Source organism: Perognathus longimembris, chromosome 28, assembly GCF_023159225.1.
Source record: "Perognathus longimembris pacificus isolate PPM17 chromosome 28, ASM2315922v1, whole genome shotgun sequence".
In the NCBI taxonomy this organism is placed as follows: domain Eukaryota; kingdom Metazoa; phylum Chordata; class Mammalia; order Rodentia; family Heteromyidae; genus Perognathus; species Perognathus longimembris.
Window position 1 is genome coordinate 87496640 of NC_063188.1, and position 16551 is coordinate 87513190.

At 43.6% G+C, this 16551-nt stretch overlaps 1 protein-coding gene across 1 annotated transcript; it reads right to left on the reverse strand.

Moving 5' to 3' along the window:
• Positions 1-9820: 9820 nt before the first annotated feature.
• Mid1ip1 (MID1 interacting protein 1) lies at positions 9821-11963 on the reverse strand. The gene is made up of 2 exons (XM_048336459.1): positions 11701-11963; positions 9821-11401 (listed from the first exon to the last, which is right to left on the reverse strand). The coding sequence occupies exon 2, from the start codon at positions 11142-11144 to the stop codon at positions 10590-10592; it is 555 nt and encodes a 184-aa protein (XP_048192416.1). The 5' UTR covers positions 11145-11401; positions 11701-11963; the 3' UTR covers positions 9821-10589.
• Positions 11964-16551: the final 4588 nt, after the last annotated feature.

A 16551-nucleotide genomic window follows, 5' to 3' on the forward strand; every position in this document is an offset into this window, starting at 1 on the left:
TTTGTGTAGTTAATTGGAGATAATAGTCTCATGGACTTTCTTGCCCAGGCTGGCTTTAAACTTAGATCCTCAGAGCTCAGCCTCCAGAGCAGCCATGAGCCACTGGAGGCCAGGTTCAAGTTATGTCTTGTATAGCAAACATACCTGTATGTACATCTATATGTTGATATTTCCATTTTAGTACCCAGTTCAAGGTCGTACACTTGATTCTGATTTCTCTAAATCTTTTACTTTAAAGCATTTCCTCTGTTATTACCACTTACAACCTTGACACTTCTGAAAAGTACAGATGAGCTAATTTGTAGAAAGTCCCACGAGTTGGCTCTCATGTCCTCATGAGTCAGTTTGGGTTATGCATGTTTGGTAGGATCATCACAGATACTGATGTGTCCTTCTCAATTCAACTATCACAGTTTTAAAATATCCTCAAGCATCTTTTTGAACTCTTCTGCTTATGCCTTCCTTACCCTTAATTCCTACTCTGTGTCCATCTCTGCTCCAAATCTCTCAGATTTAGTCCCAGAAAAATCCATCAAAACTCTATTAATCATCTGACTAATCCACACTGTTCCCCAAGATCGTATAGTTGTCATCTTATCCAAAAGACTATTCTTTGATTCCAGGACCTCTTCCTGTGAGCTGGCCCTGCACCATGCATTCAGCCATTGTGGCATTTCTTACACTGCAGCTGTATCGTAGCTGCATATTTGTCTCTCCTATTCTCCAGACTTTAAGCATTTGAAGAGGGTGTCACATTTCCTATCATCACCAGCACACAGCCCAATGCCCAGCACACATTAGTTACCCAATGAATACTTCCTGAATGAAACATCAATTCCACAAAGCTTCTGTGACATCTGTTACTTTGGCCCTACATGTTCCCAGAACCCTGCAGAACTCCAATCCCTCACATAAAGTTGCCAAGTGATTTGTTTACCTCTCCCTGGAGATTCCGGGACCCCTCTGTGAGCTCTTGCATTTGATTTACTATACCTCACCACAGTATGTAGGCAGAATTAAAGAGGGAGGCCTGGAGAGAAGGAGGGAGGGCTGCCTTTGTTTTAACTGGGTCCCTTTGAGTTGCTTTTGAGAAGGTGCGGACTATTTTGGAATGTCTCTCCCAGCTACTCCACACCCTTATTTCCCACTTCCTGTTTACTCTGCCTTCCAAAAATCACAATGAGGAGAGGTGGGGGGTGGGGCTGGGAATTAGGCCAGTTCCTTTAGTTGCCTTCCACACCAGCAGAGCCCACTACCTTTGGTCCCTAATTCAGGAATAATTGCTTTAAATTTGAGTTTAAGCCCTTTACAAGGAGTCGTTATTTTGCAAAAGAGAAAACTAAGGATCCAAGAAGCTAAGTCCTCTAGGAAACAGAATGCCAGAACTGGCTCTAACTCCAGTTTATTAACTATAAAAATCATGATCTTTTTTAACTACTAGGTATCACCTTGCCCTCTACTTCACTTTGTCTCCACCACATCTCTTCTTATCATGTATCTTTGTGTTCATGAAAATAGCATCTAAAATGCTTCTCTGCACTGAAAAGTTTGTATGCTGTACTTCAGAACTAACTTATCATTATCATGCAATGAGAACTAAGAGTATTGGGTACTAAATTAAGGATGCCACTAAACCAAAGACCTCTGGACAACTGAATCCCTTCTACATTGTTAATGAGAGGGTTACTGTTATAATCACTGTGGAAAATGCTTTGGTACATTCTGAGAAAAAAATAAGCATAAGCCATACACATACATTAAACATAACCCCTATAAACTAGCAATCACATTTCTATATACATAGTATTTATAACAAAAAAGCTTGCACTAGGATGGTCTTTGATTATAGGTAAGCTAAATAAATAAATGAAATGAAAACAACCTCAAAAGAAGAGTAAACACATCCTGCAAATTTATACTATGCAATACTGTTCAGCTAATTTATTCAAGATCATGAGTGAATTTTAGAAATATAATTGCGAGTGAAAGAAACCAGATTCAAAAGAGTGCATATTGTGTTATTCCCTTTCATCAAATTTCAAGAACAGGCAAAACTAATTACATAGAGATAGAAATCAGAATAGTGACCACCTGAGGTGGAAGAGGGTCATAGATCAAAAAAGAAGATCTGATAACTTCTAAGGTGGTGGTTGTGTTCTCTACCTTGATTGAGATATTGAGTATGACACTATGTGCTTGTCAAAACTTAACAAACTGTGTAGGCATTTTATTACATGGCAGTACAACTGAAAAGTCATAATGAAATAGGGGGCTCCACACACAAAAAAGTTGCAAGATATTTTGGCACAGCAAAAAGCAAAACTAGAGTATAAAATGAGAGAGAGATCTAAGATTGTAATTACAAATACATAATAAAGAAGGCCACTGTATTTGAAGCAAGCGTAGTTAGTACTATAATGGATGCTCCATTAGTAGTGTCTTCTTATGCAAGGCCACTGATATCAAGATTAGAGCTTAAAAGATAAATGAAGTTTCTTTCACAAAAGAACCTTTTGATACTATTTTCAAGCTGTGCTAGAAATGCTATTTTAACCAGCCCCAAAGCAACAAATGGATTACATGCCAAGAGTACTGCATTTCTCCTACCCAAATGCTAAAGCCACATATTTTAGTTTCCTAGTCTTTCTATACAAAATTCTCACCAACTTAGTGGCTTAAAACAACATAGAATTACCACCAGACAATTCATGAGGTCAGAGGTCCAAAATGGGTCTGGATAAGCTAAACTCGAGCTATTGGAAGGGTTGCATGACTTCTGGAGGCTCTAGGGGAGATTTTTGTTTCTTTGTTTATTTCAGCTTTAAGAAGCTGCCTTCATTTCTTGGCTCATGGCCTTTTCTTCCATCTTCATGGTCAATGGCAAACTGAGTCTCATGCTGCATCATTCTAACTGACTTTCTGATTTCTATTTCTATCTTTTGTAAGCACCCTTGTAATTACATTGGTCCCACCAGGAAAATCTAGGGAATTATTTCACCACCCGCAGGTCAGGTGAATTGCAAGGTTAATTCCATCTGTAGTCTTAATTACAGATTGTCATCCAATGTAACATATTCACAGGTTCTTGGACATTTGGGGGAGGGGAGCATGCTGGTTATAATTCTAAGTATCATACTAAGTTTTAATAGAATTGTAAAATGTTATGCATTATATTTCTGTGATCATCCTTTTAGAAGTGTGTGTGTGTGTGTGTGTGTGTGTGTGTGTGTGTGTGTGTGTGTGTGTGTTGGTCCTGAGGTTTGAACTCGGGGGCTAGACAGCTGTCGCTGAACCTTTATATTCAAAGCTAGTTTTCTACCACTTGAGTCACAGGCCCACTTCTGGCTTTTTTGGTGGCAAATTGGAGGTAAGAGTTTCATAGACTTTCCTGCCCAGGTAGGCGTTGAACTACAATTCTCAAATCTCTGGCTCCTGAGTAGCTAGGATTAAGGGAATGAGCTTCTGGCATCAAGTCTCACCCATTATTGTATTCTCTACACCAACTATCAGATAAATATTACCAAATGTTCAAGGTTCATGGTAAGATGCTACTCAGATAGAAATTACATTTGACTTTCAAATGTTTTCATTTCGTTTATGAATCTCTTGAAACTTGGAAAAAGACCTCTGTTCCAGTTATCTATTAGTATGCAACACACCACTTAGTGGCTTAAAAGAATGACAATATTTTGCACACAAGTATGAAATTTGGGCAGGGCTCAGCAGGGACAGCTTGTCTCTACTCCACTTGGCATCAGTGGGGTAGCTTGAAGGCTGGGGGTTGGAATCATTTGTTTGATGGCTTGCTCATGTTTGGCAGTTGACAGTGGCTGTTGGCTGATTCTCAGTGAGGCTGTTAGCTGGAACACCTATGAATGGTCTCTCCATGTGGCTTGCGCTTCCTCTTAGAGTGGAAGTTGTGTTTCATGGGTCGGCATCTCAACAGAAAGCCACGTATGTATGTGATACAAGAGAACGACATATCGCCTTCTATGCCACAGAAATGATAGCTACATTGATTTCATTAAGGCAGCCGCCAAAGACAAAGACCCTACATTTTGATAGAAGGTGACAAGGTTGTGGAAGAGCATGTAGGTCACTCTGTGACCATTTTTTAGAAAATATCATTTGACTACTATTGTTTTTCTGCAACCTTTCTGTTTTCTCTCTTCATTTTTGTCTTCTCCCATTTCCTCCATTCTTCTATCTGTTGTCTTTATGTAATTGCTACCTTCACTTTCTTTTGTCACCTAACCCTTCCACTGCAAGATTAATCCAACCTTAATTGTTTCATGAGAAGATAGAAAGAGACTCTAACACATCACAAAAATAGCACCTAATTGCTGGGATGAGGAATTATTTAATCATCTGAACCAACACAAATGGCAATTTCATATGCATGGGCTTCAAATTTTCTGTCACTGTAGTCAGAGACAAAGTTACTACAGTCAGAAGAGTAATAATTCTCTACATTTCTCAGATTTCAATGAGTTGGAGCTGAGTGGAGTGTCCTCAAACATTTGTGTATTTCTTCATTAGTTCACTTACACTAACTTAAGGGTGGTAGGGTAACATCTAGTAGTTGTTGGTTTTTTTTTTTTTTTTTTTTGGCCAGTCCTGGGGCTTGGACTCAGGGCCTGAGCACTGTCCCTGGCTTCTTTTTTTGCTCAAGGCTAGCACTCTGCCACTTGAGCCACAGTTCCACTTCTGGCCATTTTCTGTGTATGTGGTGCTGGGGAATTGAACCCAGGGCTTCATGTATATAGGGCAAGCACTCTTGCCACTAGGCCACATCCCCAGCCCCACATCTGGTAAATTTGTAAAGATTAAACTGAGCAGTCTAGTCTTGGCTCCTCCCTTTTCTACATGTTGCATATCTGAGAGGAGACATTTTCTTCAGCCCTCAAGTCCACTAGAAGGAAAAAGCTCCTAGGTTCTGAGATTCCTCCCAAATACCTACGCCAAGGGCCAAGGTTAGCTATCAAAAATTCATGTTATGGAGGAATTGTTGACAAGTACTTTTCACAATAGAAACAAAATGATACTCCCCAAACATCCAGGAGATAAAGGCAGTAAGGTCACACCTTCTTTTCAATGACTCATCCCCACTAAATACACTCCTTGCATTCTACACATACTTTAGCTGCTATGGGACACATATGTGGCCTTGCACAATGTATACACTTAAACAGGGCCTAAAGATTAATATTGCCAATGAGCAAATGGAAAAGTTGAAAGATCTTGGTTAGAACCAACAATGTGCTATTTCTACTTTAATCTATCTTTGATTACTGAACAGGAAATCTCCTCAACTAGAAGAGGAGAAGGAAAGACAAAGGGAAAAAGAGGTCTTTATTCAAAGCCACGGCAAGTTCTGTCAAGTATTTCAACATGGTGGAAAAGTAGTCAGATTTTAATTGAGCCTACTGAGCTCACCCACAAGTGACAAAGTTCTTTACCTCAGCACTGTGGTATTCAAAGGGATGGGGGGAAACTATAAAGTTAGTTTCTACCTTTGAAAACATCAAATGAATCCTGTCCAGTTTGATTCTGTTCACTGAATGCTGATTGATAAAAGTGAACATATCACTAGTTAAACTGAAAAGTGAAGTAGGTTCTAGAAAATTCTCTACCCCTAACAATGTTTATTCAGCTAGCTAAAATAGCAAACAAAGGTCTATAAGTACTTCTTGGACTTTTCCTACTTGGACTTTTCCTATTGTGCTAGAAACCACTTTCTTTATAGTTTATGATTACAAAGTTACCATCTATAACCCTGTTTATAAGCAGGCTATAGTAATGACATTCTACTATCCACAATTTTTTTATCCACTTCAACTCAGGCACACTGCCAGATATATTTAAAAACCTTTGATGAAATTAAGGAGTAGAAAGAAAAAAATGAAATGCAAGAAAAAATATAGGAAGACATAAAAAATGTTCCTCTTAAAAATAGAGAATGCTCAAACAGGAAAAACTGTCGAGATAGTTGTGGTTTAGTGAGCCTCATTTAGACATATGCAAAACTATTTGTTTTCTGCTTTAATGTGTCCAAGACTTTTGACACTAAAATTGAAACAGCTAACTACATGAAAAAGAATGGAGGAAGCTTTGGCAAAGTGAAATCTTCCTGGCTTTATGAACCATGGATCCTCTTTAGCTGCCTTTGTTTTATTTACTGACATAGGAGTGCTGACTCGCAGGCAGCTGGAAAAGATCGGGTACAGATGTGGTTTTTCTTTTCTTTACCCAACATCCTATTAATTAAGCATCATTCTTCAGTGGAGCAAGGAGGCTCCTGAGGAATGTGGGAAATGTGGAGGAAAACTGTATAATCGTCATTTGTTGAAACTGGAAAAGCCTTTAAACTTGAGCCGCTAACTTCCCTTCTTTACTGTTTTTACTCCTTGTCCTGAAAGGTGGAAAGGCAGGACAGAAGAAAAATTAAGCCCCCAGCCTACACTCAACATACATATCATTTTATCCAAGTTCCATCCTCAACTTCAAAGGGCTTTGTAAGCAAACATATGGAAAGCCAGATCCATAGTATCCACCAAGCTTCAGGCCTAGAGAGGTAATGCACACCAGAGCCAGGCTTACCAGTGGGAGGGAAATCCCAAAGTGGAAAGTATGAAGTTCCTGGAATGGGCATAAGACCCTTTTTATGGGAAATTTGGGGGGGGGGTCCAAGTACCCAGAATAGTGTAGAAATAGTTTAAGTTCTGGACATTCCATTGGTTTTTGAGGACTCTTTTCTCCATAAAAAGCAGCAAAGCTTTAGGGCAGTGCTGGGCTTAGAGATGGTGCAATGACTATATGAGTCAAGGGATGATACTGACTTCCAGATATAGAAGCAGTTGTTGGTAAGAGCACCAGCATCATGTCCACCTCTTTTGGAAAGTTCCATACAGCTGCACAGGAACTAGAGATCAAGTCAAGTATTTGGAATAACACAGAAACAACCTTGAAATTTCCCTGAGTTGTTTTTAACAATGGAAAGAACCTTGAAAGAAAAAAAAATCAAGAATTATTAAATTACTTTGGTAATTAAAACGATTTATCCTTGACCAGAACCTACATAAAGTTTTAAACTTGTAAAAGACTAATACTTAATTTTAAAAGACCAATCTAATATGCCACGTGTTTAAAGTTTCCCAAAACTTACAATCAAGCTTTTTATTAGAGGAAAAAAAATTCCTCCAAAACTTTAAAGAAAGCATTCCTTTGTCCAAAACTTTAAAAAAAGAATAGCACAAGGATATAGTGGTTGGTAAAAACTTACTAGATTACCCATAAGAAGATAAATGCCAGCCAGGCACTGGTGGCTTATGCCTGTAATCCTACTCCGGAGGTTGGGATCTAAGGATCACAGAAGCCTTCCTGGGGAGGAAAGTCTGTGAGATTCTTGTTTTCAGTATTTCAAAAACATTTCTGTGAGACTCCCTGAGTTCAAGCTCCACAAAGGACAAAAAAGGGAAGATAAATTCCTTAAAAAAAACAAAAAACAAAAAAAAACAAGGTACACTGCATGATGTTTGAGGCCTTAAGTCAACTAGAACTGTGTCCAACATGCAAACATGAGAACTACTGGTCACATAAAATAAGAGAATTCCACAATTCCAGACAAGCTGGCTGAAAGATCGAAAGGGATACGAAAGGGAATGAATCCCATAGTGAAACTTACCAAAATTGTCTGAAAAGGGGGCCGATGGGGGAAACGAATGGAAAAATAAAGGAGGTAAATTTATTCAAGTGCACTACTAGCATGTATGTAATTATCACAGTGAAATCCCTTCTTGTGATTAATGTATGCTAATTCTGAGAAGGAGAGAGGGAAAGAAGGGAGGGAGGGAAGGAAGAAAAAAAAGAATAAGCTAGGTTTAGTGGCACGAGCCAGTAATCTCAGCTACCTGGGAAGCATATGTAGGAGAACCTCCCAGGCAAAAAGCACAAGACTCTTATCTGAAAAATAACTAAAGTGGAAAGGGGGTGGGGGCATAGATCAAATGGTCAGAGTGTCTGCTTAGCAAACATAAGGCTGAATTCAAAACCCCAGAAGCAATCCAGATGTGGTGGCACATATACAATGCCAGTTTACTTAGGAGGTCGAAATCTGGAGGACAGAAGTTCCAGCCCAGAAAAATAGTTACTGATACCTCCTCTAATCCAAAAAAGCTGGGTGAGGTGATGTGCATCTAGAATTCTGTGGGAAGCATAGATAGGAGGGTCTTGGTCTAAGGCTAGCTCAGGGCCAAACTTGAGACCGTATCTGAAAAATAACTAAAGCAAAAAAGGGCTGGGGTGTGACATAAGTGGTCCTGAATTTAATCCCCATTGCAGATAAAAGTGACTTGAAGCAGTTTTGAAGTTAGCAATTGTTACCTCATTATTTAGTACTTGCCATCACTCGCCCAGCATGATTTTTTGTTTTATTCAGGTTCTCCTTTATGATTTAAAAAAACCCAAAAAGCTTATATATATGTAATTGATATGATAATTTTGCTTAAAGTAGACATATTATCCAAAGCTCCATTGTCATGGCAGGGGAGGAAATGGAGACACAAACCGATGTTTAGAAACCTGTAAGGCACTTCCCTGTAGTGCCTAAGGAATCTAAGGCGGCTAACATTCCCCATATGTGTATCATCTTATGTAATTCTCAATGCAATCCCATGAGGTAATTCACGAATTAATATGAATATTTCCAAACTCAACCGGCTAGGAGAGTTAAATATACACAATAAGTAGTAACAAGACTTTGTACCCTTAATCTTTTGGCCCCCACATCTGTGCCTTCTTTCTACTTATGTAGCTCCTGTAATTTCCTTTCTTCCCATTTATTTTGCCTGTACTTTGCTATTTTTGCAGAGAACACAAAACAAGAGGCTTTCTACATGACTCCAGCTTATCTTTATATATTAAAGATTAACTTACTTTGGCAACTGGAGGGCATCCCAGTTCTACAACTTGTCCATTTTTTTTTCATGGCTGCTAAAAGCTGATAATATTCTCACTCTGCCCCTTGCCTGCCACACACATCCATGTCCTTTGCTTTTTTTTTGTAAACTGCAAAGCTAGGATGCTATAAATCCATGTTTGACGTGTTTAGAGACTGTGACTTCAATACTGAACCCTAAGTAACCTGGTATTTACTCTTCGAACACACACACAAATAAAATGCAAAGGACACCCTTTCACCTGTGCTGAGCATCATAATGGCATCTCAAAAGGATTCCTGAGTGACTTTGGGTGGCCCTGATTGGGTCACCATAAAACTGAAATACTGGGCATTGCTCAAGGGTTTGGCACTTGGTTTGGAAGTACTGGAACAGGGCCCTATGCATAGTAAAATACATTTAAATAGGTCCTAAGCACAATGTAAAAGACGTGTGAATCAGGAGTAGCTGGTATTTCTTTGCAATTTTTCACTTCTCCATAGCAAAGTCAAACTTCAGCCCTTGGAATAAGTTTTTATACTTCAAAACACATCCGATAAATATTTGCAGAGATGAAATTCCACCACTCCGAATATTAGAGAGAAAATAAACTTTACTTTCGCTAAACAAAAAACAATTCTTTATTGAAGGACTAATGTAGTCACTGCACTGGCAAGTTAAAAGAGCAACAAACACTGGTCCAGTTCATTTAACACATTTGCGTTTTTATTTTTTAGAATATAGTCTACATCTGGATTAAAAAAAGTTTTAAATAAATTGAAGACATATAACAACAGTGGAACCCGTCATCATTCTATAGCCAACATAGATAGAATGTCAGTTGATTCCACTTTGAATAAATCCACTTTCTCATACTAATGTTATTTTCACTAGCTGAGTGGCAAGCTTCGTACAAGCTGGCGCATTGCCAGCTTACACACACTGAGGTGGGGGTGGGGTGGTGTGAAACGGATGGGGTGAGGGTGCCACAGGACTACTATACAGTGTAACAGAAAATCATTAATAAAATAGTACCGGTTACCAACAGTGCAGTTTGTGCGCTTATCACAATGACAATGGAAATTACCGAAGTTTTAGAACAAGATGATCTGAAATACTTAAAGACAAGGGCCACGGTGACAAACAGGAAAACTGATGCAATCCTAGCAGCGCCGAGGCTTCCACCGGCTCAAAGGCAGGGCTGGTAGGAGGCTGCGCGCCCCGCCTTCCCCAGTACCGGGCTGGGGGTTGCACTCCCAAGTGTGGCAACCCAGCACCGCGCCCTGCCGCGGCCCCTTTTCTTCCGGAAAGAAGAACAGAAAGGAAACCCCAGGAAAGGCACAGGCTGAATGCGGGCGTCAGCCCAGTCTCGTTCCCACCAACGCCAAAAGCAGTTTGTTCTCATCCCAGGATGGTCCTAAGGCCTCCTTCCCCCGCTGCCATACTCCCCGCTCAAATGACACCCTTTCCACACAACCCCACCGAGCCCCCTGCACGAACGAAGCACAACTTTGTAATCTGCCCTTCGCGACCCACAACCAGGAAGAAAACAGCTTTGAGGAAGACAGTGGAGAGAGAGAGACAGAGAGAGAGAGAGAGAAAGAGAGAAAGAGAGGGCACGAGAGGGTGCTTGGCAGCCGGAAGCGGCCCGCCTCAGTGGCCCCAATTGCCAAAACCGATCTCCTGCTTGTATCTGTTGGTGAGGATGTTGGCTTTGCGGGTGAGTTTGGAGAGCACCGTGTGGAGCCCGCGTAGGTGGTAGTGAAACTGCTGCTCCAGGTCTTCCTCGCCGGCGTCTGCGTTCTCCAGGTGGCCCAGATCCACCAGGATGTCCTTGGACTTCCAGGCGCTGTTCTCTTCGCTCCCTGCCGGCGGGGGCGTCGGCTGGTGCAGGACTCCCCATTCGATGTCGTTGCGGATAGACTTCAGGAGCACGTAGTGGCTGTACATGTCCCGGGAAGGCGCAAAGAAGCTGCCATTAGCGCTGCCCGGACTGGGAGTCGGGGTCGTGCTCTCCTCCAGGCAGCTGCCACTAGTGCCTACTTCCACGCTGACCTCGTTATCTAGCCCGGGCTCCGCCAGGGGCACATCGCGCAGCAGGCTGGGCACCATCACCGTCTGGTCCATGTTGTTCACGGCGCCGATGAAGCGATTCATGGCGTTAAAGAGCGAGTGCTTTTGGTTATAGGTGTCGCAGATCTGCATCATGGTAGCCGGGAGAGCGCCGAAGCTTACAGATGCAAGGGCACGAGGATGGCCAGCCAGGGCAAGAGGATGCCCGCCTTCACGCGCTCTGCGAGGCCCGCGTTCGGCGCCTGGCTGCTAGCTGGAGAGGCGGGATTCCCGGCTCCACCTCCGTTCTCTCCAACTCTCGTCTCACTCGCTGCCCGGCAACTGTAGGATGCGCGGCTTCCACGTTTGGAAGCTCGCGATGGCGATGGGAAGTTGATGGGTCGAGCCTTGGCCTGGTAGGGAGAAGGGGTGAGGGGAGAAGGATTATTCATCGGACTAGGGCGCTGGGCGTCCCAGTTTGCGCGCTCCTCCCGCCCTCGCCACGGCTAGCCCGGGACGGCGCCGGGTGGGGTCCATGAGATCAGGCGGTTTCACCACCACGATTACCAACCGAGAGCCCCCGGGGGCGGAAGAGGCTTTCCACCACCCTATCCTCCCTTCCCCCACTCCCCACCTCCGGTTTCCCTCTCCGAAAAGCCAGAGCTCAGGCAACCACGCTGGCTGAGGCAGCGACCCGGGCGTGGACACCCACCTCCTCTTCCACCACGAGATCTCCGCTCCTAGGCTGCTTTAGTGATTTGGTTGCCGACAGCTGCTGCCCAAGGGCGCTGTCGCGGCCAGTAGCTGGAGTGGAATTGTCGTCGCTGCAGGCTGCGTCGGCCCCCTACCCATCCCAGGTGCTCAATTTATAGTCCAGGAAAGGTGTTGCCGGCGCCCAGGACCACCCCCGGAGTCTCCTCCTCCTCCAGCCTCCCCCGGCCGCGCAAAGATAAAAGGCCCCAGCCCAATGACCGCGAGTAACACTCGCCTGGCCCTTTCTACAGCAGGGGCGGGGCGCGCCGGGCCAGCTCCGCCTCTCGCCTGATATCCGGGCCGGGAGGGCGCTGAGGCAGGGCAGGGCAGGGCAGGGCAGGGCAGGGCAGGGCAGAGAGAGAGGAGGGGGAAGGGAGGGGGGGGAGGGAGGAAGGAAGGAAGGAAGGACAGTCGGACGGACGGACGGACGGACGGAAGGCAGGCAGGCAGGCAGGCAGGCAGGCAGGCAGGCAGGCAGGCAGGCAGGCAGGAAGGCAAGCAAGCCTTCTTATGCGAGCCTTATGCTAGGCAGCTGCAGAGGGGGATCCAGGGGAAAGCGCCACTACTGGGACCCAAGAGTGCTGGCTGGTGCCTGGGCAGTAGGGAGGGTGGAGAAAGGGTTGAGTCAGGTTGGCGCTCGCGATTGCTGTGTGGGATGATCGGAATACACGTGTTGGGGTTGAAAAGTGAGCCCCTCGACCCTGAATCTAGAATGGCCATGGCCGGAAACTGAAGCCTGACTTTATTATTAGACGTTAGGAAAGAGGGACTGGCAGCTACCCCGACTTCATCCTGGGACTCTTATGTAAGGAGAGTGGCTGAACATGCTGGATGCACGTGGACAAGCAGTGCTCTAGCCACCGCGTTGAAGGTGGTCATTTGCTAGGGGAGTGAGCTCAGAGGCTTTGGCCTCCCTCCTGGCAGGATCTTTACATATCTTTTCTACCCAACTGCTGCCAGATATGCCTGTCCTCCCCTGCCCCCTCTCAGATCAGAGCCTAGCATTGGAGAGCCCAACGGGGGCCTTGTGTCCTTTTGGCAAGGAGGAGACAGAAGTTCGGCCAGGTGTTAGGTCTTTTTCATCATTTTACAGAAAAGTGAGGATATACCCAGTAACTTTTAGGAGTGTGTGTGTGTGTATGTGAGAGAGAGAGAGAGAGCGCGCGAGAGCTGACCCTTTCAAAAGATGGTTCTTAAGTACAGGGTGATTTAATAGTGCCTAAGCTATGCATTAAACCTACATGTAACATACAGCGTGGGGGGTGGAGAGAGAGAGAGAGAGAGAGAGAGAGAGAGAGAGAGAGAGAGAGAAAATGCTGGTACTGGGGCTTCTCTTCAATGTCCCTTAGTTTTTTGGCTGATGATGCTCTCCCACTTGATCCACAGCTCCACTTTGGACTTCTTATGGACTTTACTGCTTGGGTTTGCTTTGATCCATGATTCTCAGATCTCAAATTCCTGAGTAACTAGGATTACAGGTATGAGCCACTGGCACCCAAATGCATATACATTTTATAAACCTTGCAATTTCAAACTTCACTTTAGGACTTCCAAGGCACAGCTTGGTTTATCTTTTCTCATCTCACTTCAATTATCGGTCCCTCATCCAGTAGCCTTCTCCAGATAATTGTGTCTCAAGTTTCAATTTTTTATACCCCTTTCTTTTAATAAAAGTGGGGAGGGGTGCTTGAATGCAGTATGTTCCTGCAGGAAAAAAAGTGCCTAAAGCAAGAAGCACATGATGTTGGGGTTTCATTCTCTCCATATCAGACTTTAAGAACCTACACTTAGGGCTGGGGATATAGCCTAGTGGCAAGAGTGCCTGCCTCGGATACACGAGGCCCTAGGTTCGATTCCCCAGCACCACATATACAGAAAACGGCCAGAAGGGGCGCTGTGGCTCAAGTGGCGGAGTGCTAGCCTTGAGCGGGAAGAAGCCAGGGACAGTGCTCAGGCCCTGAGTCCAAGGCCCAGGACTGGCCAAAAAAAAAAAAAAAAAAAAAGAACCTACACTTAAAATGACCTGTATTTTAGTATTTTTCCATCAGAAACCACCTTTGTAATTTATTTTGAAGGAAAAGCGAACTTGGTGCAACATGGACTGACAGTTGAAGTTAGTGCTGACCCTCAGAGACCAGTCTGGGGGGGCATCCCCAGCGTCTTTAGCTCTGGCTCATAACCACATGACTTTTTCATTTCAGTAAAACTAAGATGTTATCTGTTCGACAGATTCTGAGATATCAATGGAAAGTAGAATGCAGAGGAGAAAGACACATTATGTAAGTCTGCAGAATCAAAATATCTCATTCTTTTTGCACTCAAGAGACTTAGGAACTTTTCCACACTCAGTTTCCTCATCTATAAAATGGAGCATCTTCCATATTAGAAACTTTTCTATCCTAGTTCCTTCTCTGTAAAATGGAGCTCCTTTCAAGTGGGTCATGCCAAAGATTTTGGTTAAGGTTAAGGAAGGTAAAAATCATTATGTAAATTTTAAGATACTTCACAAAGATTAATTATACTTAGTGTAAGACCTCAGCATACTCTAGAAGTGTTTTGTATGAAGAGCCAGAACGTGAAAATGGGCTATAATGAGCCATATCCCCTCCCCGTCAGCACTTAGGCAATATGAAAGAATAAAATAGTCCACTGTGGTTTTAACCATTTTAATATGCGCAATCAGACTGAAAGAGGAAACTTGAAGAAAAAGGTTTCCAGGAGTTAATCTTCTCATGAAGTAACTACTTTGATCTCCATCCCAGATCCTTCTGATATTGTAAGTACCTATGTATGCACCCGGAAGAAAACTCGATATTGCTTTGACTTAAATGCTGGAATCCTGCCTCCTTTTCTCTTCTACTGGGTCCCGGAAGTGCGATTAATAATTTAAGGGAAACGGAAATCCAACTGACCTAGTAAAGGGATCCCGCTCTGAGCAAAATAACAACTACAAAAAAAACAAAAAAAGAAAAACAAGAAAGCCCCTATTTAACTACTTCCCTTTGACCTCCATCCCTCCCTTCCCCCCCCCCCCCCGCCCCCAGCTTCAATAATTTCTTTCCTTGGGTCTGGTCTCCATATCCCAGTTTATTGAGTCCCATCTGCTGTTCTTACACATTTCTCAAACCCTATCAGAAGATTGGCTCATGCACCTGCCTGCAAAACTTCCCAAACCGGGCCTCCCAGCTCCCCCAAGCCCACACAATAACTCACACCCACCGACGGGACGGGGTAACTCCGGAACGAAAAGGTCCTCTGGCCAGAGCTCTGGGCCCTTAGAATCACCCCACTGCCACCCCTTTGGAGTCAGCCAATCAGAAGCTGTCAGAGAATATTATGCAAATTAGACCTTGCACCCCAGCCAGTCAGAAGCCACCACCACCACCACCACTCCCCACCCCCCCCCCCCCCACACATACTCTGCCAGAGTCCTCTTTCACCCCAGCCCTCCAGAGCTGGCAGCAGCGTTCCTGGCAACCGGCTAGCTGCCAATTTTCCCCTACGCAAAGCTGTTAAAAAAAATAAAAACGGCTCCCTTGGGTCACTTGGGAGCAGAACAGCCTGGGCTAGGCCTGGCTGGAGATGGGAAGCCTCCCTGGTTGCCCCAGGCTCCTTCTCTATCTGGATCTGGAACAGACTGAAGATGCTGAGTAACCTCACTGCCAGGACTCATTCTGACTTATAGAATACAAGTAACTTCTGAGTACAGGATCCAGGTTAGGGACATTTGATTTCTACTTTCTAATAGGCTAAATCCCATTAAACGCCTGCCCGTGAGGTTTCTGAACCTACTCTATTTCTTGGTCCCCAGCTTCAGCTCAGGGAGCTCTTAAATTCCAAATCTTTTGTCCATTTTACCTACTGACTTCAGTAGCAGGAAATCATGTTTGGCTGGCACATTTGCCCCAAAGTGTTTACAAATTAACTCTGCCAAGTCCCTTGGATAGTTTGTGGAAGGATATCATTTTATTTACTTATTTTATAATACAGCAGGGGTTTGCTATGCAGCTCAGGCTGGCCTGGCACTCGCTAGGTAGCTCAGGCTGACATTAAATTGGCAATCCTGCCTAAACTTCTAGAGATCTGGGATTACAGGTCAGTGCTATCATACCTGGAGAAAGATGGCAAACTAGTGGGCAGGAGTAAACTAGTAGGAGAAGGCATGTTGGAGACAAAATAGGTCTGGACATTTTATTTTGGATTCAAAATACAGAACTTTATAGGGTCCCATCTAATTTTAGTTCATTAATTTTGGTCCATTACTCTTAGTCTTAGGACTTTGAGTTCTTATTCTCTGCTGTAACACACTTAGATATATTACATTAGATATATTCATTTGATAGTTACTCTATATATTCACCCAGTATATTGATAATGGGTAGCAGGCAGCACTGAGCAAAGGGCAAAGTGCTATTGAACATCTGGAGCACTCCTTTAGCTTGATATCAGTCCATTAATTAGCACCTCTTGGTGTATTTTGTTTCAGCCAACTATGAATCATGTTAATTGTACAGCCATCTGACCTGTATTTTTCACCTTGACCACAGAATATTATGAGGGACCTTGCTAAATATCTTACTGAAGTCTCAAGCTAATGGCCAGTTTTCATCCTATGGAGTCAAAAAGGAGGGCATTTTTGTCACATGCTGCAGATAAATCAAAATCACACATGATACAAAAAGGCAGAAAAAACATCATCATAGAACTTCTGAGTCCAGAGAAAGTTGACAGTTTTAAAGAATACCTTTTGTATGTACTCAGCATCTTTACCTCTTTGAGAAATTGAGTATTAAGAATAGGAAAATGGGGG

Bases quoted from the DNA above. Each gene is read 5' to 3' on its own strand.
- Mid1ip1 (XM_048336459.1), bottom strand. From the start codon at position 11,144: ATGATGCAGATCTGCGACACCTATAACCAAAAGCACTCGCTCTTTAAC.